The 14,328-nt window shown below is 44.9% G+C and overlaps 1 protein-coding gene across 1 annotated transcript in view; it reads left to right on the top strand.

Moving 5' to 3' along the window:
* Positions 1-339: 339 nt before the first annotated feature.
* LOC142574576 (uncharacterized) overlaps positions 340-14,328 on the top strand; it is a 62,705-nt gene continuing 48,716 nt past the window's right edge. The window contains exon 1 of the mRNA XM_075683626.1: positions 340-495. Coding sequence (XP_075539741.1) covers positions 447-495 — 49 coding nt within the window. The 5' untranslated portion in view covers positions 340-446. The remainder of the gene's footprint in view (positions 496-14,328) is intronic.

Genomic DNA, 14,328 nt, shown 5'->3' on the forward strand with positions numbered 1-14,328 from the left:
AATGCTCTGCACAATTATACAAGCCGCGGCCAGCGCACCTGCGTTTGCACATTTAGCGTATGGTGGTACTCCCACTTCTATAATGATAAAGAAGCGCTTACGGCATTAGTCCTGCCTTCCTCTTCATGCACCTTTAAAAGTTTAAATGCTAGGTCGTTGTATCGGAGTTCGTTGTGAAATAGTTGGACTTTTCTGCACGGACCACGGTGAAAAGGTCATAACATAGCATTAAGCGCTTGCTTTCCTTTCGCGACAGCTTTCGAGCTACGGTTTATTGAACACGACGATCACATCCATTTGTCGATTTGAAAATTTCTTTCTGGTATATACATTTGAAACGTCATCTATCGTGTCACTTATAAGCGAAATTTATTCTGCTGCTTCAGACTAGCGACAGGACCACAAGTGTATACCGTGTAAGGAATCACTTCGCAACTTTACTCGACATGGTGGGAAATATCGTTATCGCTGTGGCAGCCGTGACTTTCATTACAGGTAAGAAGCTTCCAACTGAGTATTAGAGTGATTACATACGGAAACGCCTGTACTACCTTATGTGACTAGCATGCGGATTGGAAATACATATGTTCCACGCAAGTTGACCATAAACATAAACTTGTTCAACATACCTATAAGCTATTTGTTTAAGACAGACAATCTCCATCGCGTTAAGCCGAAAGCAAGTGCAGAAAGAATTACGACAGTGTTCGCGCCTCTTCTAAGCAGCGTTTTAGAACAACTAAAGAAGGAGAGCAGAATTGTGCGACCTTGGAGAATCATAGCCCTATTCCCAGCGAAGGTATACCTTTCGAACAGTTAGATTAAGAATTTCGGTTGCCTGTAATTAGGTCGCACACTTTAATACGTTATGCGAATATAAATCACTTGTTCCAAAAATCAACACGTTCGAGCACTTGTGTAACACATCTTTAGAAAAGGCCATACTTCCCTCACACACTTTGGGTTTACATGCAGATCAGCCCTAATGCCCTCTCCCCCCTTTCCTCGATTAAATTTTTCATTAAATTTGACCTCGGTGGAAATTATAGTTCTCTCATAGCAGTAGGTTAAATTCTGCGACGTTCGCAAAGCACAGATATAGTTATTTAGGCTGCTTACATACGTAATTTACTTCAAAGGCCCTCATAGACTCATACACTTGAAACTTCGCTTACGCGTCACCTGTACATTGTCCCTATTTTTCCGAAATATAACCTAGGTGTCTCATTTAGTTCGTCGACAATATCCGGAAAACCTGCTACGTACATCATAGAAGGCAATAAGATAGGCCGGAAACGAGTATCCAATAATTATTTGTAACAATCGAAATTAAGCAAGAAATGCTACCTTTTAGCCACGCAGCATCTGACATGGCCCCTATTTCCACTGCATGTGCACTGGGTGTCGCGTACTCTTTGGCTGAAACATTGGAAGACATAACGGATAACGGACGTTTAACGGTTTAGAGCACTTTCAGGCACTTTAAAGCGCCCGTTTCTTGCATCGCAAATGGGAACTCAATGCCCTGTGCAGTTGTCTTAGGACTTTCGGAAACATTGAGGATAATGACCACAAAACGATTTGAAGCACTAACATAAGAATTTTTTGCGAAGATTGTAATAAACTAACATTCTTATTATGAGCTAAGTGATGAAGAAGAGATGGGTGAAGATGCACCATTTACGTACAAGAAAAAGCGAGCTGAAGGCATTCCGGTTGTTTTTCGCCCAACAAGTGAAGGTACTACTTTTTGGCAAGTAAATCCAAACCGAGTGTCTGCCGAAATAGTTTGCGCTGCCAAAGAAGAAGTACAGTCTTTCAGGACGAAAAGAGATGGAAGTTTCAGTGCCAGCGTTGCTTCCTTCGAGTCGGCGAAACGCCTTTTGATGCTCTCAAGTGTAGACAGCCTGGAAGTCAAGCCCTTCATTCCCGAGTCATACACGCGAAACGTTGGGAAAGTAAAACATGCGCCTCTGCAGTATACAGACCAACAACTCCTAGACTTCTTGAAAGACGCAGGAGTTATATCGGCACGCAGACAGATAAGGTATTCCCGCCAAGAAGATGGAGCAGTAAAGTAACATCCACTTCACACGGTAATTCTGACTTTCAGAGACGATTGCCCTATTCCAGGAAGAATTTACTTGGGTTTCACCAGTCACCCTGTCGAGGAATACCTAGGACCAGCACTTCGCTGCTATAATTGCCATAGATTTGGGCACATGGCGAAAACCTGCCGCAGCACACGTCGATGCAAAATCTGCTCAGAAGATTATGACCACAAGGAGTGCAAGTCACTTCTTCAACCTAAATGTGCAAACTGTGCAGGGAACCATGCCGCCTCCTTCTCAGGCTACCCTCAGGAAAAAGCAGCGGCACAAATGCGTCGACATGAACTAATCCATGGAGGACAACCACGACGCAATGAACCAGCCCCAAACCTTGAGATTGTTCATCCAGTGCCAGATCACCCACCTCAGCGGGCACCGGAATCACCACAGCCAAGAGCACCAACAAGCTATTCCTCCTCTAGAGAACAACCAACAGTGCAATCAAGAGACCAATCAAGAGGATCATAGCCAAGTGCCCAGTCTTATGCATCAGTGCTACGGAAACCCAGACGACAACAGGCAGAAAGTAATACACAAGAAAGCTCAAGTACTCGCACACATTTCTCTCAGCGACCTTACTCATCTACTGCAGAAGTAACACCAGCAAATAGCGAACATACCACAGCATCGGTGACACAACTGATTTTGCCAATGCTTTTCGCAGCTCTTAAGGCAATCCTATCTGCTCTGCCGGAAGCAAACAACCTACCAGAAGTGAAAGCCTTGTTGCCTCTAGAAGCACTATTGTGTCAAAAATCCGGGCTGAAACTGCGGCAGGCAGTGCATGAATAACCGCTACAAAAATGTATCCATATTTCAGTGGAACGCCAACAGTATTCGAAGGAAGTGTGGTGACTTTCGTAAACTGCTTGTGCAATACAACTTCCCAATACTTTGCATTCAAGAGGCGGGAATCAATGATGACTTTCGCCTTTCGAATTATGTGACATACAAGACTTCTCGTCAAGGCGCTGTTAGCAGAATGCCCCTGTTCGTCAGAAAGCACCTACCATCTTATCAAATTCAGTCCAGTGCCTCAGACTTCCCGGAATTCATCGCATGTAAGGTATCCTTTGGCAGGCTCGGTATAACAGTGATTAATCTATATCTACAACCTTCAAACCGGATTTCAGTAGAAGCGCTAGTGGATATCTTCAAAATAGCTCATTCTAATGTATTTATATATGGTGACTTCAATGCACACAACATCATTTGGGGCAGTGATCATTGTGATGCACGGGGTAACGTTATTGAGTCCGCCATAGATAAATGCAACTTGACTGTTTTAAACGATGGGTCGCCAACATTCCTTCGTGGATATGATAACTCAAGCTGCATAGATGTTACCCTGTGTTCACATGATCTAGTGAATGGTGTGGGATGGACAACAGATATGGAAACGCGCGGAAGTGATCATTTTCCCATCCTTGCTAACCACCCTAGCATGCACTGTGATATCAGGTGTTACAGCAGACTAACCAACTGGCAGACTTTTCGGTACCGCCTAACGGATCAAATTAATCAACATGCAACAGTGGAAAAATTTTCAGAATTTTTGCAGGAAAATATGAACATATGCACAAAGAAGGTCCCAATTCCAAAAGATTATGCTGCAGTTGACGGAGAATATGAACACCTAAGAGCCATCCGACGCCGATTCGAAAAAGTTTACCGACGGAGCGGAAGTTTAGAAGCATACAGAAATGCTCAGAAAATACACAATGTAATGCGCAGACGAATGGAAGTTTAGGCAAACGGCGCTGGCGCGATTTCTGCGGCACGCTGTCTCCTCACACGGCTGTCCCACGAATTTTTCTAGTAATTCGTTCTTTAAGCGGACCTGTAACACAGAGCTTCCCATTTCGTGCTCTCGCTGTAGCTCGGGACACGTGTGAAATAATAGTTGCAGATGAATTTTTTGAGCATATTTCCAGATCTGCTTTTTCATCACAATGTGCAGAATTTGATATTTCAGTAGAGTTGGCTAAGCGAAAAATTCCTGCTTGCTACTGGGCCCAACGTCCTCAATTAGATCACACTTTCACATTAAGCGAGTTTCAATGTGCAATTACATCGTGTCGCCAAAAGTCCGCTGCTGGGCCGGACGGCATTACGTACAATATGCTAAGAAACCTCGGACCGACAGGTACAAATGCTCTCTTAGACATCTACAATAACTTATGGATAGAGGAAACTGTACCTGACTCTTGGAAAGTCGCTCGAATCGTACCAATCTTAAAACCTGGTAAGACGCCCTTGTGCCTTGAATCCTTCCGCCCTGTTAGTTTGACAAGTTGTTTATGCAAAGTAATGGAGAAAATGATTGACGCGCGACTTCAATGGTGGTGTAATGAAACGAATGTGTTGTCCAACTACTTAGTAGGTTTTAGAAAACATAGATGCACAATGGATGCAATATTAGATATAGTAACATGTGTGGAGCGCGATCGTGCACGTGGAAACATGACTATAGCAGTATTCCTAGACATCAAGAGGGCATATGACACTGTTAGTCACGTTCACGTTCTTCTAAGTGTGTTGGAACTTGGTCTGTCTGGCAAGTCCTTGCGATGGATTTCTGAATTTCTATCAGGTCGCAAAATATTTGTTCAGATGGGTGAAGGAAAGAGTGCTGAACATGTTTTCAAACAGGGAGTACCGCAGGGAAGCGTACTCAGCGCTTTCCTTTTTAACTGCGTCATGGCTGATTTAACAAGAAGGCTGCCATCACAGTTAAAGTTTTCACTGTATGCAGATGATGTGTGTATTTGGTCATCTGGGTCTAATGCACAACTACTTCAAATGGCATTGCAAGACGGCATAAATATAATCAACAAATTTTTGAGAGAGAGAGAGAGGAACGGTACTACCACACGCAAAGACGGCTGTATTGCCCTTCACTCGGAGGCAGTTAAAGAATTTCACTCTTAATCTGGAAGGACACCCTCTAATGATTGTCACACAGCATCGATTTCTTCGCATAATACTTGATAGGCAGCTATCCTGGCACCCCACATAAAAAAACTCGGAAACGAGGTCAATGCCATAGTGACTGTACTTCGCAGACTTGCAGGCACATCATAGGGCGGATCAGTATCGTCCATGCTGACTGTTCACAATGCATTAATACGACAAAAAATTGCCTATTCCGCGCCAATCTTACACGGACTTTCCCACACGTCAGAAGAGCGACTTCAAAGACTTTTAGCTAGAGGACTGCGCCTATGTCTCTGAGTTCCACGAGCGACTTCTAGTTCTCTTGTAATAGCTGAGGCTCGCCAATCATCATTTCCAGTTATGCGAACTACAGAAACATGCCGGCATTATTTCCGTCTTCAAACCCAGCATAAAAACCACCCATTTGCTCTAGACATAATGAAACGAGATAGAAGTTATGTTCCATATAGAAATTCAAGAAAATCTTCACATATTACCAAGAAATGAATTTTGGACCTCAGACATCAGATATCCTCCATGGCTGCTTACAGTTCCAAAAATCGAATTGTCAGTAGATCGGATATTCATAAAAATAGACATGTTTATTCGAGCTCGTCAACAACTAGCACTATACCAGATATATATGCGGTATTCAGGATACACACACGTCTATACAGACGGCTCCACTACAGCAACCTCTTCAACTTCATCATTTATTATACCGCACCTCAGCAAACAAGAATCATTTAAGTTATCTCGTGCGACTTCGTCCACAACGGCTGAACTGTTCGCAATCCTATGCGCGATGAAATGTATATTGCCAGTAAGAGATGCGCAAGAAGGGGTAATTTTCAGCAATTCACAGGCGGCTCTAACATCACTCTGCGACACAAAAGGGAAAACACTAAGTGACAGTATAATATATGAAACACTTAAAAACCTCACAAAGGCAAGCGAAGCGAAACATGCAATAGCATTCCAGTGGATACCAGAGCATTGCAACATTCCTGGCAACACAGCAGCCGATGAAGCAGCACGACAAGCGCACCTGAAAGATGATACGGCTCCGCTCCCAATATCAAAAAATGAATTACGCTGCATTATAAGGACAACGTCTTTCAACATGTCTAGAAACACTTGGTTTGACCAGAATTCTAAGAGCTCTGACTTATATCATATTGATCCATTTATTGAATTCAAATTTTCATTGTCATTAGATAGAACTATGGAAACGCTTATTCATCGATTAAGGCTAGGCACTGCCTACACAAAGCATTTCTTACACAGAATTGGTCGTGCAGAAACCCCCGAATGTGATTGTAGATTTGTAGATATCACCTCCTTCTAGATTGCCCACATCACGACACACCAAGATGCCGACTTAAATCAGCGCTAGTAAAATTAGACCGCAGACCTTTCAATTTAAGGAAACTTTTAGGGCCTTGGCCAACAACGGCCTCGCAGAAGAGTGCTTTAAAAGCACTAAAGACTTTTCTTGAAGACAGCGGCATTGTTGGACGTTATTAGCGCTTTAATTGTTCTGTTCATTTCAATGTCACTCTATATATGCACCTGTTTGGGAATTATGTTATGTTGACTGTTCTGTTGTGACTGTATGTGATAATGCATTTACACGATGTATGTACCACCCGCTGACTAGAAAATGTGTTATTAGGTGACAGTATCGCTTGTACTTTTGAGACTTTCATCTACATAAGTGTGGAGACATTTACCTTGTATATTGTATGTACCATGTGTTCCTTACGTCATAGTCTTCCTGTGGAAACGTTGCGTGATAAGTCCTGGTGCTTGTGCGAAAAGACTATTTGATATGTAACCTTGAACCCTATACGATGTATGACGGAACCACTCAAGAGATGAGCAGTAGGCGGCACCTTAAATTGTGCGCCAACATCTCCTTATATCATATCAATAAAAAAAACGTTCTTAAAACCTTCCCCATTTATTACCCTTAAATTTCCTGTTAGCCACTCAAACGAATTATTAGGTTTGCGGTGCAGGTTATTGGGTGATCTTCTTACGCACACTTCGTAAAATACGCTTGTAGTTCTCTGGCACGGTTAAGTAATTTTCTGCATATATAATCGAATTAACCTGCACAGCTTAAACTATTTTCATACATTCCTTACAACATGTTTCCTATTTGAACGAAGCATAAACAAATTGCCTTGCTTATTTCACCGGGGAGGGCTGGAAACAAATTATGCGCCTCTTGTAGCGGCTTGAAAACAAATTATACTCCTCGTATAACGGCTTAAAAACAAATTATGGGCTTCCTATAACGGCAGAAAACAGGCAATTGAATTGAATTTATAGTTTTACTCGCCAAAACTAGAATTTCATCATGAGGTACACCATTTTGGGGATTCCGGATTAATTATGACCACTAGGGTATCTTCAACGCACGGGGCACGGGCGTTTTTGCATTTAGCCCATCGAAATGCAGCCGAGGCGACCGGGGTTTCAGTCCCGCGACCACCTGCTTAGCTGTCCAGCGCCATAGCCACCAAGTCACTGCTGCGGGTGTGAATACAGGGAGGAGAGTAAAGTTCAGTAATTATATTCAAAGAATCTAATTAACCTACATGCGAAAAACTTTCGATACGTGTCGCCGATCACATGGCCCCCATTGTCGCCATCTAAATATTCCACTTTGGTTTTTCACAGGGCACCGCGCAAAATTTTTATACCGTAATATAGCCTGTTCAAATAGGTCAGAAAGATAGGAATTATACGTTTTCATTAGGCTCCTATTACCGTTCGGTAACACACCATGTTCTACGCAGCCTCTGAGGCCCAAAGGCTGGTATCGTTTTACTAATGCGCCGAGGGACCGTTTAGTAACGTACTTATTTTAATGTTGTTAGTTCACGCTTTCTACTGCAGCGGGAAAGCTCCATTCTAGCATTTCGCCGTTTCATTCTAGTAATTGCCGCGAAAATGGCCACTCGAGGCACCTTGCGAGTATTCACGGGCTTCTTTCACACTTGGAAATACACTTTTATGTAGCACGTATTGAGGAACCGAAAGCTGCATAGAGAGTTTTTCATCTTGCTCTACAATTTTCTCAGTGACACTTTTCATCTAAATATAGTATTTGAGATATCGATTAAATAATTAAGACTAATTATGTAAGTGGGCGGACAGCAAACAACATTACCTTTGTTTTGTCCAGCTACGTGGCATTTGCATATTTTTTAAATCTTAGATCGTGATAGTTGGGACACCTTGTATGTACTCTATAAGAGCTTGCAGCACCGCCCACGCTACTAGGTGGATACAGGCAACGTCGTTGCGCAACGGAATACAGTTCCTGGTGTAACATTGTGGTTATTGTATAAGAGAGTGCAATTTAGTGCGATAGCAATTATAACGACACTCAAGGCGCGTTTCTGCAGTCACCGTTGGCGCCACTGTGCTGTTCTGAAGTACAAGTGTGATAACATCGGCGCTGAACACCGTATGTTATATGCGAGAAAGAAAGCGTGTGAGGGTGAGACGGTGATAGTGGCTCAAGCTTGTGCATGAAAGGAAGAAAACGCGGAGGAAGCGCGCCGTGTTCCATCGCGTGCAAGGCACCGTGGGACGGCGGAGGAAGGGAGGAAGATAGGGCGTCTACTCCGGTGGTCACTACGTATGGCCAGAGCGTCCTAGATAGCAGGCCTGTGCACTCTGCTTTATGACGTCGTGCTACTTGGACCGAAATTTCTACTGTCCAACCCGGCGTTATAAAAGCAGCGACGCCAAAATCATCGCGGTTTACACGGAAGCATCCCTATTTGATTCGATGGCAGCCGGACAAGGTAGCGTGACCTCACGGATTGAAGTGCATAGGCATTGTGCTATCTAGGAGGACTTGGTACAGCGCGGCGACGAGCGCCCCAGCTTGAAAGCGATCTGCGATCGGGAAGAGTCAACCCCCTCTGGAGAACTTAAGGCCTTTTGGCTGACCCTCTCCCCTTGAGTTACGTCATGCAAAAGAGGCCTACATAGAAGTTCCGTGCAGCGTGCTACGAAGCTACGAGCAGCGCACCTGTGTTGAAAATGAAGTGCCGAAGATATACAATGGTTAACCCCGGCTATTCGGAGAAAACCGAGGGGACGGCAGCAGCGACAACAATTCGATTAGTTCCAGGAGCCCTGCCGCTCCTTGAATAGCTTCGGTGTTAAACAAGTCCCGGCATGCTCGGCCATGCTGTCGCATGCTTCCGAACGCACTTTTTTTTCTAGTCGTGACCAGTGCATGTAGTCTCAACACTTGTGCTGTGCTTGCGATTGTGTGTACCGCGAGTCTTCATTGCCCCGGAATGTGGAGTGTCATGCCAAGGTATGCCTAATACGTGCTGCGTGCCCAATTGCCGGAGTAATTACATGTACAAATAGGGCAGAAAAATCATGTCTTCAAGTTTCTGCAAGATGAAGAAACCCAGAGTGCCGGGATTATGGCGCTTCCACGTGCAGACTTCATTGTATTACCAGACTCCAGGGTCAGATTTCCAGAACTTCTTTAAATTGTTACTTTGGAAACTACGGAAAGGTTAATTGCTCAATTACAGAAATTGGCTTTACAGAAAGTGATGATTCCTCATAGTTCGACGCCTGCGAGGATGGACACAAATGTGAATTTGTGTTAAGGCACTTTTGTGGTGTAACACGAATATTTTATTGAAGGACTACTGCTTAAAGGTGAACATGACAAGATATTGGATCCCAATGCTAAAGCAAGGAAGAGAAAAACTGAAACTCTGTGCAATAAGGCAACTGTTTCCTTGTAAATAGCTGCACGAATGTTTTATATCCCATTTCTAAACTTATTTGAGTAGTTGTAAGTTAGTGGACTGAGGTAATTAGTGCGTAGAAAGCGAAATTATTCGTTTAAGCATAATCTAGATTAAAATAAGTACATTTGTCCCCAATAAAATTGTTAATACGCAATTGTGAAGCTAATCGAATGCGTTACATTCATCATTTCCGCACCCCAAAAACCATAATTACAAAAATACACAAGGAAAAGTTTTTATGGATTCAATTTATTTGAAGTAAAAAGTATAAAGCGTGGGGTATAATAATAATAATAATTCATAAAAAACGTACATTACAAAGACGACAAAGCGCGACGCTTTAAAAAACTGCTGGCATCAATACCTGCACAAGTTTTACAAAGCTCTTTTGTATCTGTGCCTGTAAATAAATGCTTTGTAAGGTGTCTGCAGCTGATTCCGCAGTTTCGACTGAAGAAAAAGTGTGGAGTAGTCAATGGAAGCATACTGCTGCTAGGTGAACCAAGCCGCGATCCCTTCATTCAACCCGTATCCCCAAGGGCACCGCCGGCCTCTTCTCCATGACGTCACTCACCGAGCACTCAGGCCTTCTTGTCTAGGAGGTGTTGGAAGAGTGCACCGAGTGCTGAGAGCTTCATGTGCTTTGTGTTCTCACCGCTTAGTTCGCGTTGAAGAGACAGGCAGCACGAAGGTAATTTCATTCGCTGCTGCTGCCACGCCTCCTCACTCCAGCGTTTAGCCCGTGAGTGTGCGCGGTCATCGAGAGAAACTTGTTCATGTTTAGTTGTGCCCACGTGACACCAAGATTGTTAATCTAGTTAGTAAGCGAATGTTTAGAAGCTGATACCGCCGATAAAACTACCATCCTTACTTTGTATAGCTGTCTACTAGTTTGCAATCCCCATCGATGCTTCGCCCTTCGGGCAAAACTGTGACTTTTTGCTTTCGTGTTGCTATAACTATCAGTGAACAACAATATCGTACATTGGCATGCCGCTAATGAAAAAAAAATGAGAATTATAGTTCTGACTCAAAAAGGCTGACCAACGAAGCTGTGTATGCGGGCCCCTTAATGGCGAACTGCTCCTCCGTCTCGGGTAGGCCCGGCATTGCACTATCTCGATCGGACCAGCTATGGGGAGTGCTTCACACCTGCGTCACCTCTGCCATGGGTCGGCCCCGTATTGCACTATCTTCGGCATCCGCCCGCATATGGGGAGTGGTCAACGCCTACTTCACCTCCACACCAGGTCGACCTGGCATTACACTATCTTCAGGATCAGCCCACGTATGGGGAGTTTCGTGTCTACACATGTACACGAAACTATGGAAACTACCGTTTATCTACCGAACTAATAACCTATCGCTCCTTTTCCTCTTATATTGGGTCCATATCAGTGGATGTTGCATGGCGCCGCATGAAGCATACCGCTGCGACTCTTTTTCACATCCGCAAACTGTTTATGAACATTGCATGTAGTTTGATATTTAGATTTGTCCTGTGGCGGTCCAATACAAAATCTTACGAAGGCGTATAAGCGGCCATAGCAACTTGGGATCACAGGCAGTCTTCATTGTTTGCTGTGGCGCGCTGTATGTATACAGAAGCTCTACCTGTGAAAGAGGGACGCCGACCTATCAACTCATTCGCTTGCCGGCATGGGTGTTATCTTTTGGGCAAACTATATAGATCGATAACATTTTGTTTCGTTCCGTGCAGTAGCGGGATACATCTTAATACTGTCGATTGGTCGCCCTTCCATCTTATATCAAAAACTATCCTTATGGTGGATACCTGCATGGAAGACGTTGACTGCCCTTCAGAATCCTTTCCTTCCTTTCCATACCGATTAATGACCCAAAGTGCGTGTGGTTGTTCGACAAAGGAAATTGCGCCGGAAGTTACGTGCCTCAGTTCCTCAATGCTTCCAGGTCGCTGTCAACATGAAAAATTCAACGATTCTGATATTGCTAAACAAGAAACAGATAATGACAAAGTCTGCTAATGGAAAATTATTATTCCCTTAAGTCTTTTTTGCTGTGTGTGCAGGTGTTCCATTTCTCGCGACTTAGACGATCCCCGTGGCACCCGGTTTCTTAAGAATTTTCACACGGAAGCTTCTGGACGACCTTCAGTGCTTGGGTGGCTGTTTGGTTAAAACATTTCTCTGCGCCCTGTGCTTTCACCGGCTCTACACTCGGTAGTGTAGCATTTGCCGACACAACGCCTTTTTTAATTTTGTGCTCATTCTCATGCATATTCGGCACACGCTTAGGTGTTCTCGAATATGAGCGTTTGCTATATAACGTTTGGGTGGAGGACCCATCGTGAATTAGAGGAAAAAGTCTTGAAACACGCACAGCGCCAAAGATCCTCTGTAACATCGCCTTCAGAAAGGCAATCTGAATTTTCCATTACAAAATTGAGATGCTTTATACCGGTTTTAAATGTTTACTGATATAGGTCTGGCCTCGCAGCGTCCCCTCTATGTTCTGTTTGCAAAGCACCTGATTCTATCAAGATTCTTCTGCGCGCAAGCGTAGATTACGCGTCTATCCAACGGCCGAAAGCATGTTTATTGCCATGAGGGAAGCGAGCGCAGGAGGAGAGAGAGAGAGAGAAATAACCTTTATTGTAGACAATAGGACGAGTGGTCTTCAGGCTGGTCGGGGCCCTTATTCTAGGGCTCCGCTGAGTTGAGCTCTGCAGGTTGCCAGGAGTGTGGCAGCCCTCTGGGTTGCCTCCTCCGAGCTGCAATGGAAGACCTCCCATCCCTCTCGCGTTGTCGTTTCGGGAGTGTTGTCTTGAGGAGCCTTCGTGAATTCCCACGTGATGTGGTCCAGCCTGGACTCGGCCCCACACCACGGGCACTCATCTGGATATCGCTCTTTATCTATTTTGTGTAGGAGATGTAGGTGCGGGTAAGTTTCGGTTTGCAACTTCCTCCAAGTGACTCGTTCGGCTTTGCTCAAATTGCGGTAGGGCGGGGCGAATTTAATTCGGCTCCTTTAGTAATATTCAAGGGTTGCCCATCGGCTCCAGTCTACCGGTTCGGATTCGATGCTCGCCTCACTGTCGGGGCGCCACTGGTATGTTGCGTGCGCAGTGGCCATCACGTGGGCGAGTTCATTTCCTCCGATGCCAGTATGACCTGGTATCCAAATGAGTTTGATTAAGCCGAGGTCTTTGATTTTATTTACTATCTTGGCTGCTGCCATGCAGATCCTACCGTTTCGGTAGTTTCTACACGCTTGCATGGAGCCCGTCAGGATGTGGGCTTCCTCGCTAGTGTTGGTGTGCGCCGCAATAGCCGTAGCGATGGCTATCTCCTCGGATTCCCTGATGTTGTAGGCACGCGTTGTGGTGCTCGTTACTTCTCTGTAAATGCCATCTATCAATGTGGTTGTAAACCATGGTGTACGTGTTATGTGTACGGTGGTGTCAGGGTAGTATGTGTTACTCCTGCCCTCGTATGTTTTCTTGTAGTGTACAGCCCTAGCCTCGCTGCGTGCCGGGTTTAGAACGGGATTCATCCCTTTTAGGATTGGAGCAATAGTGATTTTGCTCCACTCGGCGGTTGTGAGGTCCGCCTGCCTGTGTCGGAGTTCGGCGCAGTCTCGGAAACCCAGTCTGCGTAAAATGCCTCGTCCCGTTGTTGACTGGGTGAGCCTTAGCTTTTGCACATTGAGCTGTGCCTCCAAGAGTTCGTCAATTGTATTCGAGACCCCAAGGACCATAAGGAGTTCCGTTGAGGTCGTTTGCGGGAGCTGCAGGGCCGCTTTATAACCTCCCCGCAGACAGGCTCCAATGGAGTCTCTCTCCGTCTTTAGCAAGTTGTAGTAGTGCATGAAGACTGTATAGAATTTTACTTTCGACCAGACTTTTGACAAGCCGAATTGTGGCGTTTCCTCTCATGCCAATCTTTGTACTGGTTACCCTTCTGATCATTCTAGACACCTGTTTTACGGATGTCTGAATGCGATTAAGGTTTAAGTTTTGACTGAAGCCACACGCCCAGGATGCGTATGGTGCTCTTCTCCTCTATCTTTTTCCCAGCCATGTAGACGACTAATTTGTGTAGCACGTCCGTCAGGACCAATAGGCCGCCCTTGCCTTTCCATATCCTGATTAACTATGATTTCTCTGGGGCGCACCGCGTGCGCTGGAGGAGGAAAACACCTGGAGTTGAAGAGAATCGCCGCGTTTGCGCCCTTTCCGTTTGTTTTTCGACGCCGTGGTGCTCACTGTGCATGTTCGCGGCGTCTCTTCATGTGCATCGCTTTCGCTGTGGCACATCAGAGGTCGCACTACTGAGATAAATGTAGCGTCCGCGATGGCGTTCGCGCCCTTTCCGTCTTTCTTTTTATTTGCCATCTGGCATAGAGAATTATTTACAAGTGTGGATACGCGCCGGATTCTCGGAGGAAGTGCAGCAGCGTCTGGTGGTGGGGCCCCAAGATTCAACTGTCTACATCTG

This window comes from Dermacentor variabilis, chromosome 3 (genome assembly GCF_050947875.1).
Source record: "Dermacentor variabilis isolate Ectoservices chromosome 3, ASM5094787v1, whole genome shotgun sequence".
NCBI classification, from domain to species: Eukaryota; Metazoa; Arthropoda; class Arachnida; order Ixodida; family Ixodidae; genus Dermacentor; species Dermacentor variabilis.